At 51.3% G+C, this 17,265-nt stretch overlaps 6 protein-coding genes across 6 annotated transcripts; 3 read left to right on the forward strand and 3 right to left on the reverse strand.

Annotated features, from left to right (window-relative positions):
* Positions 1-2,022: 2,022 nt before the first annotated feature.
* DSM5745_04765 (uncharacterized protein) lies at positions 2,023-3,213 on the reverse strand (the record flags this gene model as incomplete). Its single annotated transcript, XM_026746781.1, has 2 exons — positions 2,023-3,004; positions 3,056-3,213. 2 exons carry the CDS (start codon positions 3,211-3,213, stop codon positions 2,023-2,025), a joined length of 1,140 nt encoding a protein of 379 aa, XP_026604261.1.
* Positions 3,214-6,372: 3,159 nt separating this feature from the next.
* DSM5745_04766 (uncharacterized protein) lies at positions 6,373-7,774 on the forward strand (the record flags this gene model as incomplete). The annotated part of the gene is made up of 2 exons (XM_026746782.1): positions 6,373-6,394; positions 6,450-7,774. 2 exons carry the CDS (start codon positions 6,373-6,375, stop codon positions 7,772-7,774), a joined length of 1,347 nt encoding a protein of 448 aa, XP_026604262.1.
* Positions 7,775-8,307: 533 nt separating this feature from the next.
* On the reverse strand, positions 8,308-9,030 carry DSM5745_04767 (uncharacterized protein; the record flags this gene model as incomplete). The annotated part of the gene is made up of 1 exon (XM_026746783.1): positions 8,308-9,030. The coding sequence occupies one exon, from the start codon at positions 9,028-9,030 to the stop codon at positions 8,308-8,310; it is 723 nt and encodes a 240-aa protein (XP_026604263.1).
* A 998-nt stretch (positions 9,031-10,028) lies between these two features.
* On the forward strand, positions 10,029-11,473 carry DSM5745_04768 (Zn(II)2Cys6 transcription factor; the record flags this gene model as incomplete). The annotated part of the gene is made up of 2 exons (XM_026746784.1): positions 10,029-10,085; positions 10,142-11,473. 2 exons carry the CDS (start codon positions 10,029-10,031, stop codon positions 11,471-11,473), a joined length of 1,389 nt encoding a protein of 462 aa, XP_026604264.1.
* Positions 11,474-11,727: 254 nt separating this feature from the next.
* On the reverse strand, positions 11,728-13,149 carry DSM5745_04769 (hydroxyacid-oxoacid transhydrogenase; the record flags this gene model as incomplete). The annotated part of the gene is made up of 3 exons (XM_026746785.1): positions 11,728-12,734; positions 12,782-12,840; positions 12,893-13,149. The coding sequence occupies 3 exons, from the start codon at positions 13,147-13,149 to the stop codon at positions 11,728-11,730; spliced, it is 1,323 nt and encodes a 440-aa protein (XP_026604265.1).
* Positions 13,150-14,062: 913 nt separating this feature from the next.
* On the forward strand, positions 14,063-16,971 carry DSM5745_04770 (uncharacterized protein; the record flags this gene model as incomplete). Its single annotated transcript, XM_026746786.1, has 6 exons — positions 14,063-14,104; positions 14,163-14,186; positions 14,248-14,989; positions 15,130-15,224; positions 16,092-16,798; positions 16,860-16,971. The coding sequence occupies 6 exons, from the start codon at positions 14,063-14,065 to the stop codon at positions 16,969-16,971; spliced, it is 1,722 nt and encodes a 573-aa protein (XP_026604266.1).
* Positions 16,972-17,265: the final 294 nt, after the last annotated feature.

The following is a 17,265-nucleotide window of genomic DNA, read 5'->3' on the forward strand; positions in this document are numbered from 1 at the left end:
ATGATTTCTTGTTTTTTAGGAGTGGTTCTTTGTTTAGAGAAAGCTAATCTGATTTAGACTTGATTTCTTGAAGAGGTTTTCTTGGACACAACGGACATTAAACTCACTGAAAACGCTTTGATAGTACATAGTAGAACTCGCCAAGACAACCAAGGACATGGAATGTGCTTTCATGCCGAGCATAATGCCATGAACGGCTTTGAAACAGCGGTCCAAAGAAGCCAATCTCTTTGTCGTCCATGCTATAAAAGGCCCCAAACCCCAAGAGTTCTGAGGCACATCAATCAGCTACTGCTACAATGACATTTTCTCTACTGTGAGCTTTTTACCATTCCCTCTCTCTTGCTAACTGAAGCAGATATCGCTGCAAAGTGATCTATCTACCTTGCAGATGCCCAGCGTGTAAGTCTTCTAATATTTCTCTTCTCTTTTATTCGAACCATAGACTCGCTCTCACCCTTTTGACAGGCAGCCATCCAAGGCAGGGGGACGAGCTATGTTTACCTTAAAACAAACCATTCCTGATCGGCTCCCTTAGAACCGGGTTGGCTTCTTCTGTCTTTACAAGATCAGGTATGTTACCCTAAATACCCTCATTGCTGACATTTGTAGATACAACCCAAGTGACGCGTTTGGAACTCTAGGTATACGGAACTAGGTGAGTGGTCCCCGATTTCCAAATCACTGACATCTGTGGGGCTTTGGCTTCTTCCGAGCTTCACTGGAGCCCAGGTATGTTCCCCCTGTGGTATGTTGATCACTAATGCCTTGAGATCAAACCGGATTGCTTCTGAGCCATACACAGCAGGTGCGGTCTCCTGAATTGTCCCTCGTTGCGAAAGATTGTAGGGGAAGCCGGTCAAGCCTGAAGTAATGCTTGTACAAACAAAAACAGGTAAGTTAGGGACCGCCCAACTAGATTCTCACATCTATAGGACTGATTTGCCTCCCACAATCATGTACGAAACCAGGTAAGTGGCCTCCACTTTCTATACCATTAACATCAGCAGATTATACCTGCTTAGCATTTCTTAAGCCCTATGAAACAGGTATGTTCACCTTCAGGATCCTTAGTTGCTAACGTCAATAGCTAGCACCGGATCATGACCTAAAACTCTTTGCATGAACAGGTATATTTCTCCCATTACTCGATTGCTAACATCTATAGAGCCGGATTGGCCTCTTTCAAGCCCTACATGGGGTCGGGTAAGCTCTCCAGGTATCTTAATAGCTGACGTTCAAAGAACCAGGCAGAATAAGCCTCTCACTACATCCATAAAGCAGCCATGTAAGTTATTTCCCGATGCTAATGGCTAACGTCGATAGATAGGAAGACAAGCCTCTGGCAATATCTATACAGCCAAAACGAGGTAAGCTCCCTCTTAGCGTCATATCCACCAGAGATTATAGGAGCGGTATAGACTTGGGATCCTATACAGAATCAATCAGGTACGTGCCGCAACTCTGCATTTCCTGCTGACAACTGTAGGACTGGACAAACTTCCTTCACGGCGCATCCCACTATCCCACTTAAGCCAGGTAACCCCCTCCAACTGCCAATAGCTAATGTCTGTAGACTGGCACGACTCGCCTCGTCACCCTCTATGAAATCAGGTATGTTCACTCCAATCCCTCCAGGTACTAACATCTATCCGTAGGGCAAGCCGGACAACATCTCCCAAAAATGACTTTGGTGAGCTCCCTTCTTCAATGTTAGCTGCTAACATTGACAGAGTTAGACTCATATGTTTCTCGATAAGTGCCCATTCCCCGTTTCTTCATTGCTTCATTGAAAAGAAGCAGATGCTCCAGCTTAGATTGAGTCAGGTTCAGGAAATAAATGGTGGCAGAGGTATAGCTGCAATGACTTTTTTTCTTCGTTGACATTATACATACACAGCTAGGGCTCTTCAATAAAACGCTGGCTCAGGCTCCCAAAAGAATACAACGCAATGCGCATGGGATATCCCGCAAGATTTAGCGATGTAGCACGTAGCATGTACTGTTGCAGGATAAAAACTATCACATCCCCTGATGAAAAACCCTAAAGAACCCCTCCGCAATAGCGGCACTTCCAGGCATCATCCCAACCGGCACCAGGGTACGAGGTCTTAGTCCGCAGTACAAATCCACCCAATCTCTGTCCACTGCAAAGTTCCAGGCATGTGGCCGTTTATCGGCGATATCCAAGTCCACGCGCGCCCCATCTTTTCGGGCATTCTCAACGAAGGTCGTAACATCGTGTAGAAATACATCATGTGAGCCAACATGGACCCAAGTGTACGCTGGCAAGATTCCCTTCCAGGTCTTCTCAGTCCCGGGTTTCCACTGCTTGAGAAGATTCTCAAGATTCAGCGCGTCGACACGACCTCGCTCTCCAATAGCCCTCTCAACGCAACGGTCAAGAAGCCGCTTGCTGAGCACGTCCTTGTGCTGGTTGCTCTCGAATGTAGGTGAGTGGTTGGTAAGATTGACCCAGGGGTAGAGCAACAAAGCACCTTTGGGCCTTGGTAAGCTATCAGGCGGACCCATGAGACAAGAAAGAAGCAAATGGGCTCCAGCCGACTCTCCTCCCATGATGATTTTATCCGCAGGGATGCCCTCGTCTTTGAGAAAATACTGATATGCTGCAACCGCCTCGCGTTGCTGACTTGGAAACGTAGCGGCGGGTGCCAGGGTATACTCGACCGAGAATATGCTCATCGAAATGCCTCGGGCGGCTGCAATTTCTGCGACTCGAAGTAGATTGACGGCGGGTCTCAACGGATCACCGAAGCAATAGCCGCCTCCATGAAACCAGAGAAGAACGACGTCACTCTCCTTTGGTACAAGCGGCTTTCCTGGTGGGCCTTTGCAGATCCAATATCCGTTGCATGTCTCGCTGTTTACCCGTATAAATAGCTGATCCATGAAAGGTTTGAACCGCCTGGACATCATGATGGACTTGACTGGCCGTGCTTTGAAGAATCGGCGGATCGTCTCGAGAGGGAGGATGGAGAGGAGGCTGCTCGGACAAAATCAGTATAAGAACCAGTGCCACCAAAGTCTGCCTCACCCTCGAGCCAATGATCGATTGAGATCTTCTTTGAAGGAGATCTCGGCCACTTCGTCGGACGCGAGTCCTCTCGTTCTGCGTGCCAGCAACGAGACCAGGATCACAGGCACCGCAGCCGTGACCATCCCCAGTGAAACGATCGTAGCTCGGACTGGCATCTTGCCGGTGGCACTAGGAATAGTCAGGAGTCGAGCGATAGGTACCGTGGTGGCATTGGCTAAGTTGACCGAACGACCGACACTCTGCCACCGTAGATAATTCCTGGCAAGTGCCTGACACTTGTAGCTCCTTCCAAATCAAGGCATAGTCTAGGACTTGGAAGGTTGGAAGGTGGGAGTAGCCTGTCTGGCGCTCCCAATAATCGTCCCTCACCCAGTAGGTAAACAACTGAGAATAGCTTTGTAGAAAATGTGATTATTTAACTACGCTACGGCTAAGTACACCTTGCCGCCATCTTACCTACAATTCAAGTTGATCCAAGGCCGATATCAGGGATTGGTTGCGGTCCCTCGGCGCTTACAGACCATAGCGCTCTCCAACGAAACTACACAGTTTGGCCTCGCTGCAATTCGACGATAGTTCTGGGAAGAAGGCATGAAAGTGGAAAACCATGACCACCAGAGCCGGGAGACCGGGAAAGGCATGAAAAAAGCACTCACCTTCTAAGACCGTATATACAGCCTAGAAACATGGGCACAATCAGAAACTCGCACCATGAGCATCCTCAAGGGAGATATTGGGTTATAGACCCAGGTTAAGAGCTTGCATGTACCATGCAACCGAAAAGCTCGTTCTAACGCGAAGCGTGAGCGCTGCTAATTTATCCAAGTGAATAAAAGGAAGCCGCAGGGCAGGCTCGAACCCTGAGCAAAAAGTCCCGCCCAACCTCCGCGGCGGGCCAGCTGGCCGGTACGGGGGCCACCCCTAGACCAACAGGCCCGCGTATGAAATAAGCCTTGAGCAAACGATAATGCAGAAGACAGGCGCTTCAGGTGACTTGAGACGGTGCTGAGAATGTGATGGCGCGCAATTCAGACCATGGACAAAAGCAAGCAAGGGCGTATCGACGGCCCTTGAACATGCAAGAATATGGATTCGAAAGTATTGTGGAATCAACGCCCGGCAAGCACTTCTGGCACCGTTCCTGCCACCACAACAGGAGATTGCCGTTTACCTGGGCCATCAAGAGGCCACTCCTCTTATCAAGGAATGACAAGGAATGGAAGAAAGTGCCAGTGGATGCTTCAATGCCATACCCCATATCGGGCAGCGTTTCGGGCCTTCCATTACTTGCCGGGGTGGAAGTAAACCGATTTGAGGGTGTTTCTTGACATGCTATCGAGCGTGGCTGCAAAAAGCGTGGCAGTTCTTTCGCGGGTTCGAACTCCTGTCCTCCGGAGCAAAAAATCCCAACCCAACCCAAACCCAAAGGATTATAACATGACCATTACGGCAACACTATAATCGATGGTAATATGGCTTTGAACTTGGATATCGCCTGACATTCAGTAGCTTTCTCAACAAGCCAGCGTAGCGAAAGAATGGCCGCCGGCGATTTCGAACTCCTGTCCTCCAGGAGCCAAAAAAATCCCAACCCAACCCAAACCCAAAGGATTATAATATGACCATTACGGCAACACTATAATCGATAATAGAATAGCCTTGATCTCGAAGATCTCCTGGGTTCACTAAGCTTCGGGACATCCTCAAAAGCCAGGAAGGTGCAAACCAGGGACGGCAGTACAAGCTGGGCAAGACACGGTCATCATAAGACGGCAGGGCACCATGAACTGTCGTAAGGCCATTTCTTGCTCGGTCGTCCAATGAATAGTAGCGTAAAACCCGAAAACAGACGACTTGTGGTTCCGAATCCTGGCGTCCGAGAACCCATGCCAAGCCATATAAAAAAAGCCGAACCAACCCACGCAGCGACGGCGAGCGGTACCACAAGTTCGACGATATTTGATGCCAGTCAGTATTCCCTGCCGCCCGCTGAGGCTTATAAAAACACGACCACGGAGATGGGTTGTTATCGACACAGGCGAGCCGAGAAGGATACCCGGTGGAACATCAGCTTGCAGATGATGAGTCCGCATGGAAGTGACAGCCTCCAAATCTTAGTGATATCCAACTGAGCCTAGGGAATAAGGCTAAACGCTGCGCAGTAAAGATCGTACAGCCATTTGATTTCGAGCAATGACGAATCAAACACGTGACAATCGCCTCGCCGCCGGAGACAGGTTATACAAGAGACCAAAAACAGCTGAAGATGGAGAACCGTTGGTCTGAAGCTCGGTACGATGAACGGTCATTGATACATGACTCCAGATGTTGAACATTCAGATGGAACAAAGGACTGTCTGTCCGCATACGCGGGGGTCGACTCCGTCGAGTGGTTCAGCTAGACTCAATCATTCTATTCCGGACTGGGAGGCTTATAACCCCCTCAACGCACCGCGTCAAGACCAGAAGAGAAGCCGTATCACAATACCATAGCTGTGTAACACGGGCAGCGAAGCAGAAGGCTGGATTCAGGCGATGCTCGACAGTTGAACATGTCGGGACGCATAGGCTTGGCCGGGCGACAAAGGTGCTGACGACGAGGAGACCAGGAAGAAAGCAAGCGTCGAGCGGGGCTAGTGTTCGCTTGTGCCATGAAGCAGCCGGCATCCTATTGAGATCGCATGACCCGAGACTGATCAGGGAAGATAAAGCGCGCAAGGCATCAAGATTGATACCACGTCAATGCCATTTTGAAACTATCGAGGGTGGAGGATCTTCCGCCCCAGAGAGGGAGTTCTCATAGCTGACACTGGCCACTTCGTAACTTCGTACTCCGTACACTATGCCCATGGCTTAGCGTGAAGAGCGAAGGCTTGGGGCATGGTGATACGAGGCAGAATCCGAGATGTCCGATTTGCTGGGGCTGAGCCAAGGCACCAGAGTTTTAGATGATAGACAGCTTGAAAGTGTTCATGGGCGATCGTCGATGAAGGGTCTTTGTTTGGCCAGAGGGAGAACTTCTCTGCCTGTGCTGGGGTTTGTGATATTTTTGGTGTGCGGAGAGGGGCTTAGAGTTGGCAGCCAATCAGCGTCTCCACTCGATTTGATCATGCTTCGTCATCTGCGAGACTGCGTCCATCCTACGGAGTAAGTTCCTAACCAATGCGCCAGTGCATTGTTATAAAGGCATTTTGGTTTCCCATCCCCAAATACTCTCCAACTGATCCAATGGCATCTTGGTCTACGCCTATGCAAGTTGCCACCCCTTCTGTTCCCTAATCCGTCAAATAGATTACCTCTCGCGTCGGCTCGAAATGCTCGACGAGAATCTCCCCAGTGCGTCCTCAATTGCTTTCGTACACCAACCCTTGTGGAGAACTAATCAATGCAGCATTCTACCTCAAACCGGTCAAGGACTCCCATTTATCGACCGTCTATCTTCTCCAGTATGGCAACGAACCTGACCCAGCGTACTCCCTCCGCTATCCTGACCCACTGTCCCCCGATTCCAAAAATCGCTTCGCCGCAGCCCTCTACGACCCCTACATACCCGACGTTGTTTACGGCGAGGTCTTGATAATACCAGAATGGACTCAGCCAACGCTATCCGCTGAAGCTATCCGCCAGAATGGCGGCGTTGCCCCTTCGCCGGAGCCTATCCTCCCTACCCGCTTCACCATTCAACTCTACAACCCAGACCAACAGGTCATCGTGCATTACAAGCCAAAGACATGGAATAGCCCGCCTTCGTGGTCTTTTGAGATGCCGCAGCACAGCTTTCGGGAGCCCACCGGTTCTACTCTTGACCGCGTCCAGATTGATCCTGCCGTCGCGGACACGACGCCCAAGCTGCGTTTTATATGGAGGAAGGATAGCAAACTGTCAAAGGATCTTACATGCCTGCTTCGTGGAAAAACTACTGCTATCCCAGAAACCAAGACCAAAAGCAAAGAGCCAGATATCACTGTGTCCATTTTTAAGAGCTTGCGCGAGCTAACCTTGTACGAACCGAACCTATACCGCGTCGAGATGGAAGACTTTAAGGGCTTAGAAGTTGTGCTCCTGCTTGGAGCTATCACCATCCGTGATATCTATTTCGCAAGTCCCAAGGAGGCGTTCCGCATCTCGAGACAGAACTCCGCATCTGTCTCACCGACTTCCAACTCTCCCACAACCACTCCGCCGGCAAACAGACTGCCCGCCAGTCCCGGAGGCCTGGTGACCGATATTCCATCCGCGCCTCAACCCCCACCAGTCCGTAGTCCACTGCTTACGAAGCAACAGGAGCAGGCGCGGATGGAGGAAGAACGACAAACCAAAAGACTACTTGAAGAAGAGGAGAAGGTCCGTCGGAGACGACAGGCCGAGGTCGACAAGGAAACGCGCCGATTACAAAAGCTTTACGGCGAAGAGGAAAGGAAAGCTCGCACGCAGACTCCATCCCTACCTCCAAGACAACCCGCACAGCAAATTCCAAACCCAGCCCTGCGCCCATATTCTCAGTATAATCACGGTCGCCCCCCTATGCCGCACGGAGGCTCGCGGCCGTATCTTCAATTGCCCGGTCAGATGTCTACAATGTCCTTGCTGACGCCACCAGTGGCTGGACCACAAGCCGCTGCGAAACCGCTGCAGAACAAGCGGAGTAGCTTTTTTGGGCTACGACGAGTCTCTGAGGAAGGAAAGTTGACCAAAAAGCGTAGCTCCATGTTTTGATGGACCTACCTACGTCCTTTGTTTCTTTTCCCTCTATTTTTGCATGATTATTCTTATTTTCATATTAGCAGATACCCCGGAGTTTTGGCGTTCTGGCAAAAACATATGCATTTGCAGCACCAGGTCAAATATATAGATTTAGGATACTCCCTCAATATAACGACTACTTACAGAGAACCCGGTCACGACAATGGCCTTCCTTCGACGCCTTCCACGGTTATGTTCACGGGAAGAACGTTCCCCACGGAGTCGAATTCCATGCGATCAATGCAGACGACTCGATGATCACGGGCAGTGTCATTTGTATATCGCCGATGATACACGATATAATACTCCTCGCCATCAGGGGTGAACACACTATTATGACCCGTACTAGTGCCGACTTGACTGTTCCCACGGAGAATCTGGGTTGCTGTGCTGGAAAACGGACCTGTTGGCGAAGGACCGGTGACATAGCTGACACCATACGAATCATCTCCCCAGCTGCCCATACCCATTAGCCATTTGCGACCAATGAGCCGAGCAGACAACACTCACCCGCCGACACTATACATGAAGTAGTAGATGCCGTTCCGCTTCAACATCCACGGTCCCTCGACATACCCCTCAGGCGTAATCTCAAGGTACGCGCCCTTCAAACTCACCATGTCCTCATTCAACTCGACCACGATAGCATGGCTCCATCCGCCATAATACAACCAGACTCGGTCATCGTCATCCTGAAACAGCTGTGCATCGATCGCTTCCGCACCGAAAACAGTCTCCGGCACAAGCGGTTTGCCTATGGCATCCTCGTAAGGTCCTTCGGGCTGACCCGTTGTCGACTTGGCCACGCCAATGCCTGCGCCGTCACCGGCGGAGAAGTACATGAAGTAATCGTACTCAGCATCAGCAGTGCCAATTGACTCTGAATCAGGGTTTGCGGGGCGTGGGCGACGAGCCACGGATGGCGCCCACGCCGCCCGGTTGGTGGACCATGGGATGCCGGAGAAGTTAAGGATGGATGGATGTTTGGTCCAGGTCAGGAGATCCGGGGAGGAGAAGGCGTCGAAGAAAGTTTGTTCCTCGTAGGCCGCTGAGTATGTTGGATAGATCCAGTACTCATTATTGAAGATGCGTGCTTCAGGGTCTGCGTACCAGCCTGGAAAGACGGGGTTTCCCGCTAAGGCGCTGGTGGCACCGTCGGTGAGGGGATTCTGGGCGACGGCTGAGATGGAGGGGGCAAGCAGCAGGATAGACTGGAGAACGCGACTCATTTTGGATGCGACCTCACAGTCTGACGTCTCTCCGGTATACTGGCTGGTGATGAATCGTGAACTTCTTGAGGGGAACATGAGAGGGGTCAAGGTCGGGGTACAAGGCTTGGATGTCGATCAACCCCAGCTTCCATTCTCTCCCCCTTGCTGCTCCCATTCTCGTCCCGTGTCACTCTTCCCTTGCGGCACAACATCTTCTCTGTATTGCTCGATACCGAGAGTTTGCTTATTTCGGTTGACGAATGCCCTTGCAGCAGATTGTCTAAAATTATCTCCATGAGGGGAAGATGCACAAATGACTGCCTCGGGCTAATAGCGCGAAATGCAATACGAGGCCCCATCGAGCCTCCCTAGCTATGTCATCAGTTCTCTTCGTGAAACTCCACTCACGCTGCTGGAACACGAGCCTCATCCATACAGATCCCACTTTGGTGCGTTGGAGCATATCGATCTTCCTTTGCAAAAATTAAAATAGAACGTCTGTCGCGCTAACTAGCCCTAAGGACTCGAACACTTCGTGTACCGGTCCTCGACGCAATATGATCGTTTCAAGTTGGGATCAACCCAATGCAATTCGTATCCTTCTTGACATCATACATCGTTTTCGCATCGACTTCATGTTTGACAAGATGCTGCGAACGCCGTGGGGGCCAGATCTTGCCCGGACTAACGGGCTTGCCGTTCAGATGGATTGGCTCCATTGGGTGTCTCCCAAAAATAACAAGCCCTATACTGCAAATGATAGAGATGGCAGCATTCGGCAGCCATGGCCGACGCCTAAGTCCCTCGGGTTCTCTTACTCCATCTCCAGGTCGATGAATCCAGGACTTTGTCGTTAGCTCCATACTGGTGCTGAAGATGGTATAAACCATGGTCCTTGCCAGGTACTGGAGACCAGTTCCTGTTCTCAGACCAGGTACAGAGTTTGCCTTTTAAGACATTGGGAGTCTAAAAGCCTTCATTAGCTGTTTTTCTTTGAGAATCGATACTCGGACCAAATGGTTGGCGTACCTCACAGCACTGGTTGCTCGCGCTGTCGCGAGCGACGGATCAAAGTGAGTACAAACTGAGGTTCGGGACTCAGGGCTCTACTGACATTGTCCCTTTCAAGTGCGATAAAGCCACACCAGAATGTTCACAATGCCGCAGATACGGCCAGCCCTGTCCGGGATACCGCCGCACCTTCCGCTTTCAAGACGAAGGGCCTGGTCTTGAACGCCGACACCATTCATCTGCCGGCCGCGTCCCAAGACCAGCGCCCTCCCCTAGCGATGCAGCAAGGTCGATTCGTGATAATGCTCTCACCATGATACGCCAATATTCGTCCATGTGCGGAGACTACTCCAGCGCTGGCTCTCCCACTCATATCTTGCTGGAAAGGCACCATATCCAACGCTTTGCAGACTTGATCCGCACGGCGTTCCCAACAATGTACTACCACAACCGCTTCCGCGCAACGGACAGGCTTGACTTTCCCTCCTACGTCATTCAAGACGTCGGCTCTCATGTCTTCCAGGACGCGGCTGTCGCTTGTCTAAGCTCAGTCTATCTCGCCTACCTCTCACAAGACGCCGGACTCTTGAAAACAAGCCGGCAGATGTACGCCCAGTCACTGCACGAGGTCGCCCGGGCCTTGCAGACCCCCGACGCAATGTCAGACGCTATGCTGAGCACCATGATGATGCTTAGTGTCTACGAAATGTACGCCCAGACAAGCGACGATGCATGGGTTATCCACGCGGACGGGGTCAGACGGCTGATGATGAGCCGCGGCGCTCAGCCTCACACCAGGGGCATGGCACGGTCGTGCTACATCGCATATCGAGGCTTTCTAGTCGCAACGGCCGTCTACAAAGGCAAACCTTGTTTCTTGGACGGTGAAGAATGGCAGCAGCTTTCACACCGAGTCGGAGTTGAAGACGCCCAAAAGTCGAACGAGTGGCCTTTGTCTGTTCGTGCTTCGGAAGTGGTTTTTCGGGAAATAGTCAAGTGTCCGCGGTACCTTAGCGAGGCGCTAGAGCTCGCATATCAATACCCTTCCTCTTCTGCTATAGCAGCCATCCCAGGTCTCTATCAGCGCGTTGAAACGACCAACAGCAACCTGCTCCAGGCATCCATAAATCTACGGGAATGCATGGTCCGTGATAGGCGCTCACATTCCCACCAGCCGCATGAAGATATGATGACCGGGGAAAGTGGACCTTCTCTACTTGTCCAGGGGGCTGAAAGCACCGTTAGTGTGCTGCAAAGTCTGCTCCGTAGACTTGCGAGAGCCGCGTCGGGACACAATGGCAGTTCGGCTCTGTCGTTTCGCGTTGTATCGGAGCTGGATCGGGGTCCGCCTGCGGCTCCTAGTAATAGGATTGACTTTCTTGCTGTAACTTGGTTAGATCGTATCGCGTCTTCTATGGGGATGATGGGGACTGCTATTGTTCAAGGGTGAAGAATTAACGTTTGAAAATGGTTGCATAATGATATAGACTTTCTACGGTACACGAATTCAAGTATTCTTTTGTCAGTCATTGATTGTTCTTCGTGAATCTGATAATTGTCATATTCGACAGTCTATGTCATTCACTTTGTTCAGGTAGTTTTAACCTTTTTATTGATTATTTGGCACTTAAGATGTACAAGTCTCAGGATATATAACTATGGAAAAGATAATCTCCAAAGCGTAACGCATTTATATACGTCAGTTTAGTACTCCAAGGACTGCTCCAACAGACTCCTCAGCTCATCTCTCTCAGCCTCCACCTCGTCGTTAAGGTTTGGAGCGAGCATCAACACCCTCCTCTGGGGAAGGGTTCCTTCAACCAAGGCTTCAATATCATCAGACTTGAAGCCCAGGTTCTTCAGACCAAGAGGCTGGTCACCGAGGTCGGAAAGAAATCTGGACAGCGCCTCGCCTAGAACCTCACCGGCACTTTCACGCTTTACATTGGAGATGTCAACACCAAAGGCCTCTGCAGCGGCAAGATGGCGATCTGGGTTAGAAGCCGCGGTAAACCGGAACACAGCCGGAGCAGTCACGGCGACGGAGACACCGTGAGGAATGATAGGGTGGTCGACGTCGTAGCCGGCGTGCTTGTAGCCTGGGTTCTGGCTAGAGATGGGATATGACATGCCGTGGCAGAGGTGAACACCCGCGTTTCCAAATCCAACACCGGCTAATGTAGCGGCGAGAAGCATTTGCGACTGAGCCTCGTGATCTTCGGGGTCCTTAACAGCGCGAGGAAGATACTTGACGGTATCTCGGAGGGCTTGGAGGGAAAAGATATCAGAGATGGGGTTGGCGCCTTGATATGCGGGGCGGTTGATGGGGTTTGTGGGGCGTGGGGTTCGCTCGTTGTAGGGGATCGCCGTCCATGACTCGAGCGAGTGGCAGAGGACATCGAGACCTGAGGAGGCGTGTACGGCTGACGGCATAGTTCGTGTGTTAAGAGGATCGCAGATTCCCAGTGTGGGTTTGAGGTTGCGGTGGGCGATTCCGGTTTTGGCGCCCTTGGAGACGAGGTCGAAGATGGCGGTGCCAGTGGTTTCGGAGCCTGTGCCAGCCGTGGTGGGTACGGCCACGAGCGGCCTTAACGCCCTGGTGACGGGGAGGCCCTTGCCGAGCGGTGCATTTACGAAGTCGAGAAAGTCGGCTTCAGGGAAGACGGTGTAGAGGTTCATGAGCTTCGCGGTGTCGATGACAGATCCACCACCTGGATACTTAGTTGGTTGTACAAAGGGTAGAAGGAGTGCTACTTACCGACAGCGAGGAAGGCATCAGGGTTGTAGGGTTTGGCAAAGGCAATGGCTTCTTTGACTCTGCTTGCACATTAGACTATGGTCAACCCATGTGAGATTGAAGGGAACATACGAGCTATCTTTGGGTTCAACTCGAACTTTATCGAAAACTGTGAACTCAATGCCCTCGCGGGTCAGACCCTCAATGGCCTGCTTCATGGGTGTTAATTTGGCAACATTGCTGTCTGTAACAACGCAGACTCGCTTCGCCTTCATGTTTGCAAAGTCCATGCCGACTTCCTTTGTGGCACCAGGCCCAAACCGGATACTGGAGGCCGCCATTTCAAAGGCATACTCTTTCTCCCGGGATGCGTCGCGAGGAGTGGCCATGTGTCGTCGGACATGGTCAGCTAGCGTTGGTGATCGGTGATGATGGTGGTGATTGGGATTCGAATGGCAGGGACATGAAGGGGGGTGTGTGTACTGGACGGTGCGCAGCAGGTTGCGGGCTCTGCTGGCCGCGGAAGCGGGGACGCGAATTGCAGGTACCATCCTGTGGTAAGTTGGAGGAAAGGAAAATAGAACTGCGAAGGTCGGCTTTTGAGAGGAGATTGACTTATATAGAAGATGGTCAAGGAAGAAGAAGAAGAAGTTGGAGCTCGGAGTTGGGGAAGAATGAGGAAGAGGAAGACGAGGTTGGAGAGAGCCGGGATTCAAAATGCGGGGAACGCAGTCCGGAGAGATGGCCGACTGCCGACTCGACCGAGTTTAACCTGTGGAATTATCGCTCATTCGATGATGACCACCGTCGCATCCATGTTCCTGGATTCGAGCTTCAATATCATTTGTTCAACCTGGCGTCCGGATGTCTTTGCCTGATGAATCGCCGCATGGTTCGGACTCCAGAGCCACTGCGGGATACCGAGGTCCAGTCCAACAATGGCCGCATCAGACGCCCTACCATCACAGAGGTCTTTGTTCCCGCCGGAATAATAGGACTTCCAGAACAGTGCCATAGACTCTTGAGCCGAACGGAACACTGTATATCGCAAGAATGTTTGCAAAAGACGTGCCAGAGAGGTGTAGCTGCCATAAGCGCCTGAACAAGCGGGGCTGGCAGGCCTGGGCCCCTGTCCGGGACTCTTCAGCTTCCTCCCCTCGTCCTTTTCTCTCCAGACTCCACCTCTTCTCCTCGTCAATTAACCGCCACTTTCGCTGCTCCAGTTATTTTTCTTGCTTGTATTCGTAGCTATCTCATTCTTATTCAATATCTATCTGCATTCATCCTCCCTCCACACTCATAATGGCCCGAACCCACCCCAGCTCCTTCCAGCAACTGGAGAAAGTAAGCAATTTCCAGCCAGGAAAGATAATTGAAGCATGAGACTGACCTTTTACGATAGCTCGGTGAAGGAACCTATGCCACGGTATACTCTTATCCCGCCACCTTTCTTCCCCACGATCCTGATCCTAACTCGCCTACCCCAGGTCTACAAAGGCCGAAACTGCCAAACAGGGGAAATGGTGGCGTTGAAGGAGATCCACCTCGAATCGGAAGAAGGGACGCCCTCAACAGCAATCCGCGAGATTTCTCTTATGAAAGAGCTACACCATGATAATATCCTGTCATTATATGATGTCGTCCACACTGAGAATAAGCTCATGTTAGTCTTCGAGTATATGGACCAGGACCTGAAGAAGTACATGGATACTCATGGGAATCACGGTCAGCTTGAGCCTGCGATAGTGAAGTCATTTGCCTTCCAACTGCTGCGGGGTATCGCATTTTGCCACGACAATCGGATACTCCACCGCGACCTTAAACCCCAGAATCTACTTATCAACGCCAAGGGCCAGCTCAAGCTCGCTGACTTTGGCCTTGCGCGTGCTTTCGGAATTCCGGTTAACACGTTTTCCAATGAAGTGGTGACCCTCTGGTATCGCGCGCCTGACGTGCTCCTCGGCAGCCGCACCTACAATACCACGATCGATATCTGGTCCATAGGGTGCATCATTGCGGAGATGTTCACTGGACGCGCGCTGTTTCCGGGCACCACAAACGAGGATCAGCTACAACGGATCTTTCGTGTTATGGGAACACCGTCCGAGCGTACTTGGCCAGGTGTCTCGCAGTTCCCCGAATACAAAAGCCATTTTCCGGTGTATGGACCACAGGATCTGCGACATGTTGTTCCTAGGATTGATCCATATGGTCTCGACCTGCTTAGGTGTATGTTACGTCTTCAACCGGACCTACGAATCAGTGCCGTCGATGCGCTACGACATCCCTGGTTCAATGATGTTCCTGGAGCTGTTCCCCAAGCCCGATCCATCCCTGCGTGATTTGTTTACAGACAAAATCATGTACAGGTTTCGGCGGTCAAATCGGGTATTTCTTGATCCTATTCTTCACCTTCTGCACTGGACGGCATACCAATCTCCCTGCGAGCAGCACTGCTGGATCTGTGGGTTCATACTCTTACTACGCAAGGTGTCTACCATACCTATTACGGGAACCTTTCGATTAACCCCGAAGATCATATAAATCATTCATCACGCTTGATATGAATGTCACTCGACAAATCCAGATCTCTCCTTATTTCTGGGTTGACCACTGCAATCGGCCTGGCGAAGCACTCCCTGCTAGCAGTTTCCGCACATACTAGAAACTATTATGCAGAAATTCAGTGCGAAATTGAGCAACCTTGTCCTAGGATAAGAACCATCGTGCCATCCTACTCGATGGGCTATTCCCGCCCCTAACCCAAGCCTGACAATGGCTCTCTTGGCTGGAGTTATTGCCATCGGTACCATTGTTATAACATACGGAACTTGGTTATTGTGGAAGCTCTGGCTTTTCTGAAAGCAGCATTGATTTGGGCATTTTGCAGCTTATACCCAGTTTTATATAGAGAAAAAATATATCTTACAATTTTGCAAAAAAGATCGGTGTACATACTTTTTAAGCCAAGAACGCCTCATTACAATTTCTGGGTATCAGGTTCGGCTCTCCGAACCGCTTCATCGCTCATGAGGGCAACCGTGTTATATGATCCCTCGTAATTGCGCGCGGAACGCTGTCCACTTTCCCCAGATTGCTGTCGTGCCGCTCGCCATTAGACATCAGTTCAATATCGTAATCTTCATCGGCTCCGGCCCTCCCGGAGTAGCCTAGCTGGCGTTGTCCCGAGCCCCCATGAAGCACTATATCGCCACTCCTCACCTGTTTCTGGAACCAATGTGACCGCATCCGGTCAAGCGCGGTCTTGAAGTCGTCGAGGATAACCGTATCACAGAGACACTTGAATATAAACGATAACTAAATAGTTCAGCCAAGTCCTTGTCTGTCCTCAGATATCCAGGTCAGTCCATACCTTCCAGAACGGCTGCACTCCCGAAGGAAGCGACGCGCTGTTAAAGGCACCGAGAACGCTGCACTCGTCGACGACAACAAACGCAAGCGAGAGACACATGGACGCAAGCATGATCCCGAACCGCGGACTCACGGTAACGAGCTCGGTGATCCCAAAATTGTACTCGCGCTTGATGGTATAGAACAGCGAGATCGTCGTTATCACCCACCACGGATCTCTGTCCGCCACGGCCAATGTCAGCTTACGGATATGGAGACCGGTGAAAGAATAAAGGTGGATAGGAAAAAGGTTGGAGACGCACCGAAACAACGGCTCCATTGGCCTCGTCGTCAAAAACAATTTGTTGATATTGTTGAAGTATGTGAAGTTCGCATAGATCTCCAGCACCCAGTACGGCTGGACCAGGATCACAGTGATTATATAGATGCGCGAGACGCGCTTGGAGAAAAACGGCTTGTTCTTCATCCATGCGATCACGTTGTGCAGAGACCACGACACATTCAGCGGGATTGCACTGACGGACAGGTGCCACCCGTAGATGGGCTCGTGCGAGAAGATCCAGGTCCCGTGGGGGATCGCGAGGATGAGCTGTTCCATTTGGGGATTCAGGTCAGCGCTGTAGCCGGCTCACCGGGGGATATAGAGGCGGATTTTTGCTCGCGAGCGTACGTACCTCGGCGAAAATCAACTTATGTAGCAGGATGTGCTTCTTCATATTGCACACAGTGACTGCGGCCATCACCAGCAGGGACCCTACCATCAGGCCCTGACCCCAGGCTTCGAGGACGAGGCCGTTGGGGTCGGTAGGGCGCGTGATGCGCTCGGTGTCCGAGGATGAACTCATTGGGATGGTAGACACGTGGGCTCCACGTTACGGTGGGACCATTGCCAGATATAGGCAGTGATAGAGTGGAGAGGAGGAGAGACGGCAGGGATGGGCTGGTAAAGGATATTTAAGAATCACGCAGAAGGAAAGACTAGACAGGAGCTCGGTGTCGATGGAGATCAGTAGACAGAGCATGAAGCTAGTAAAATGTATCGGAGGTTACATTGGAAAGCTGACGGGCGTTCGGACTGGCATCTTCATTGCATGGTCCGTTTCTTTGAACTCTGTGGCACATGTCACTCATAA

This window comes from Aspergillus mulundensis, assembly GCF_003369625.1.
Source record: "Aspergillus mulundensis strain DSM 5745 chromosome Unknown scaffold_4, whole genome shotgun sequence".
Taxonomy (NCBI): Eukaryota; Fungi; Ascomycota; class Eurotiomycetes; order Eurotiales; family Aspergillaceae; genus Aspergillus; species Aspergillus mulundensis.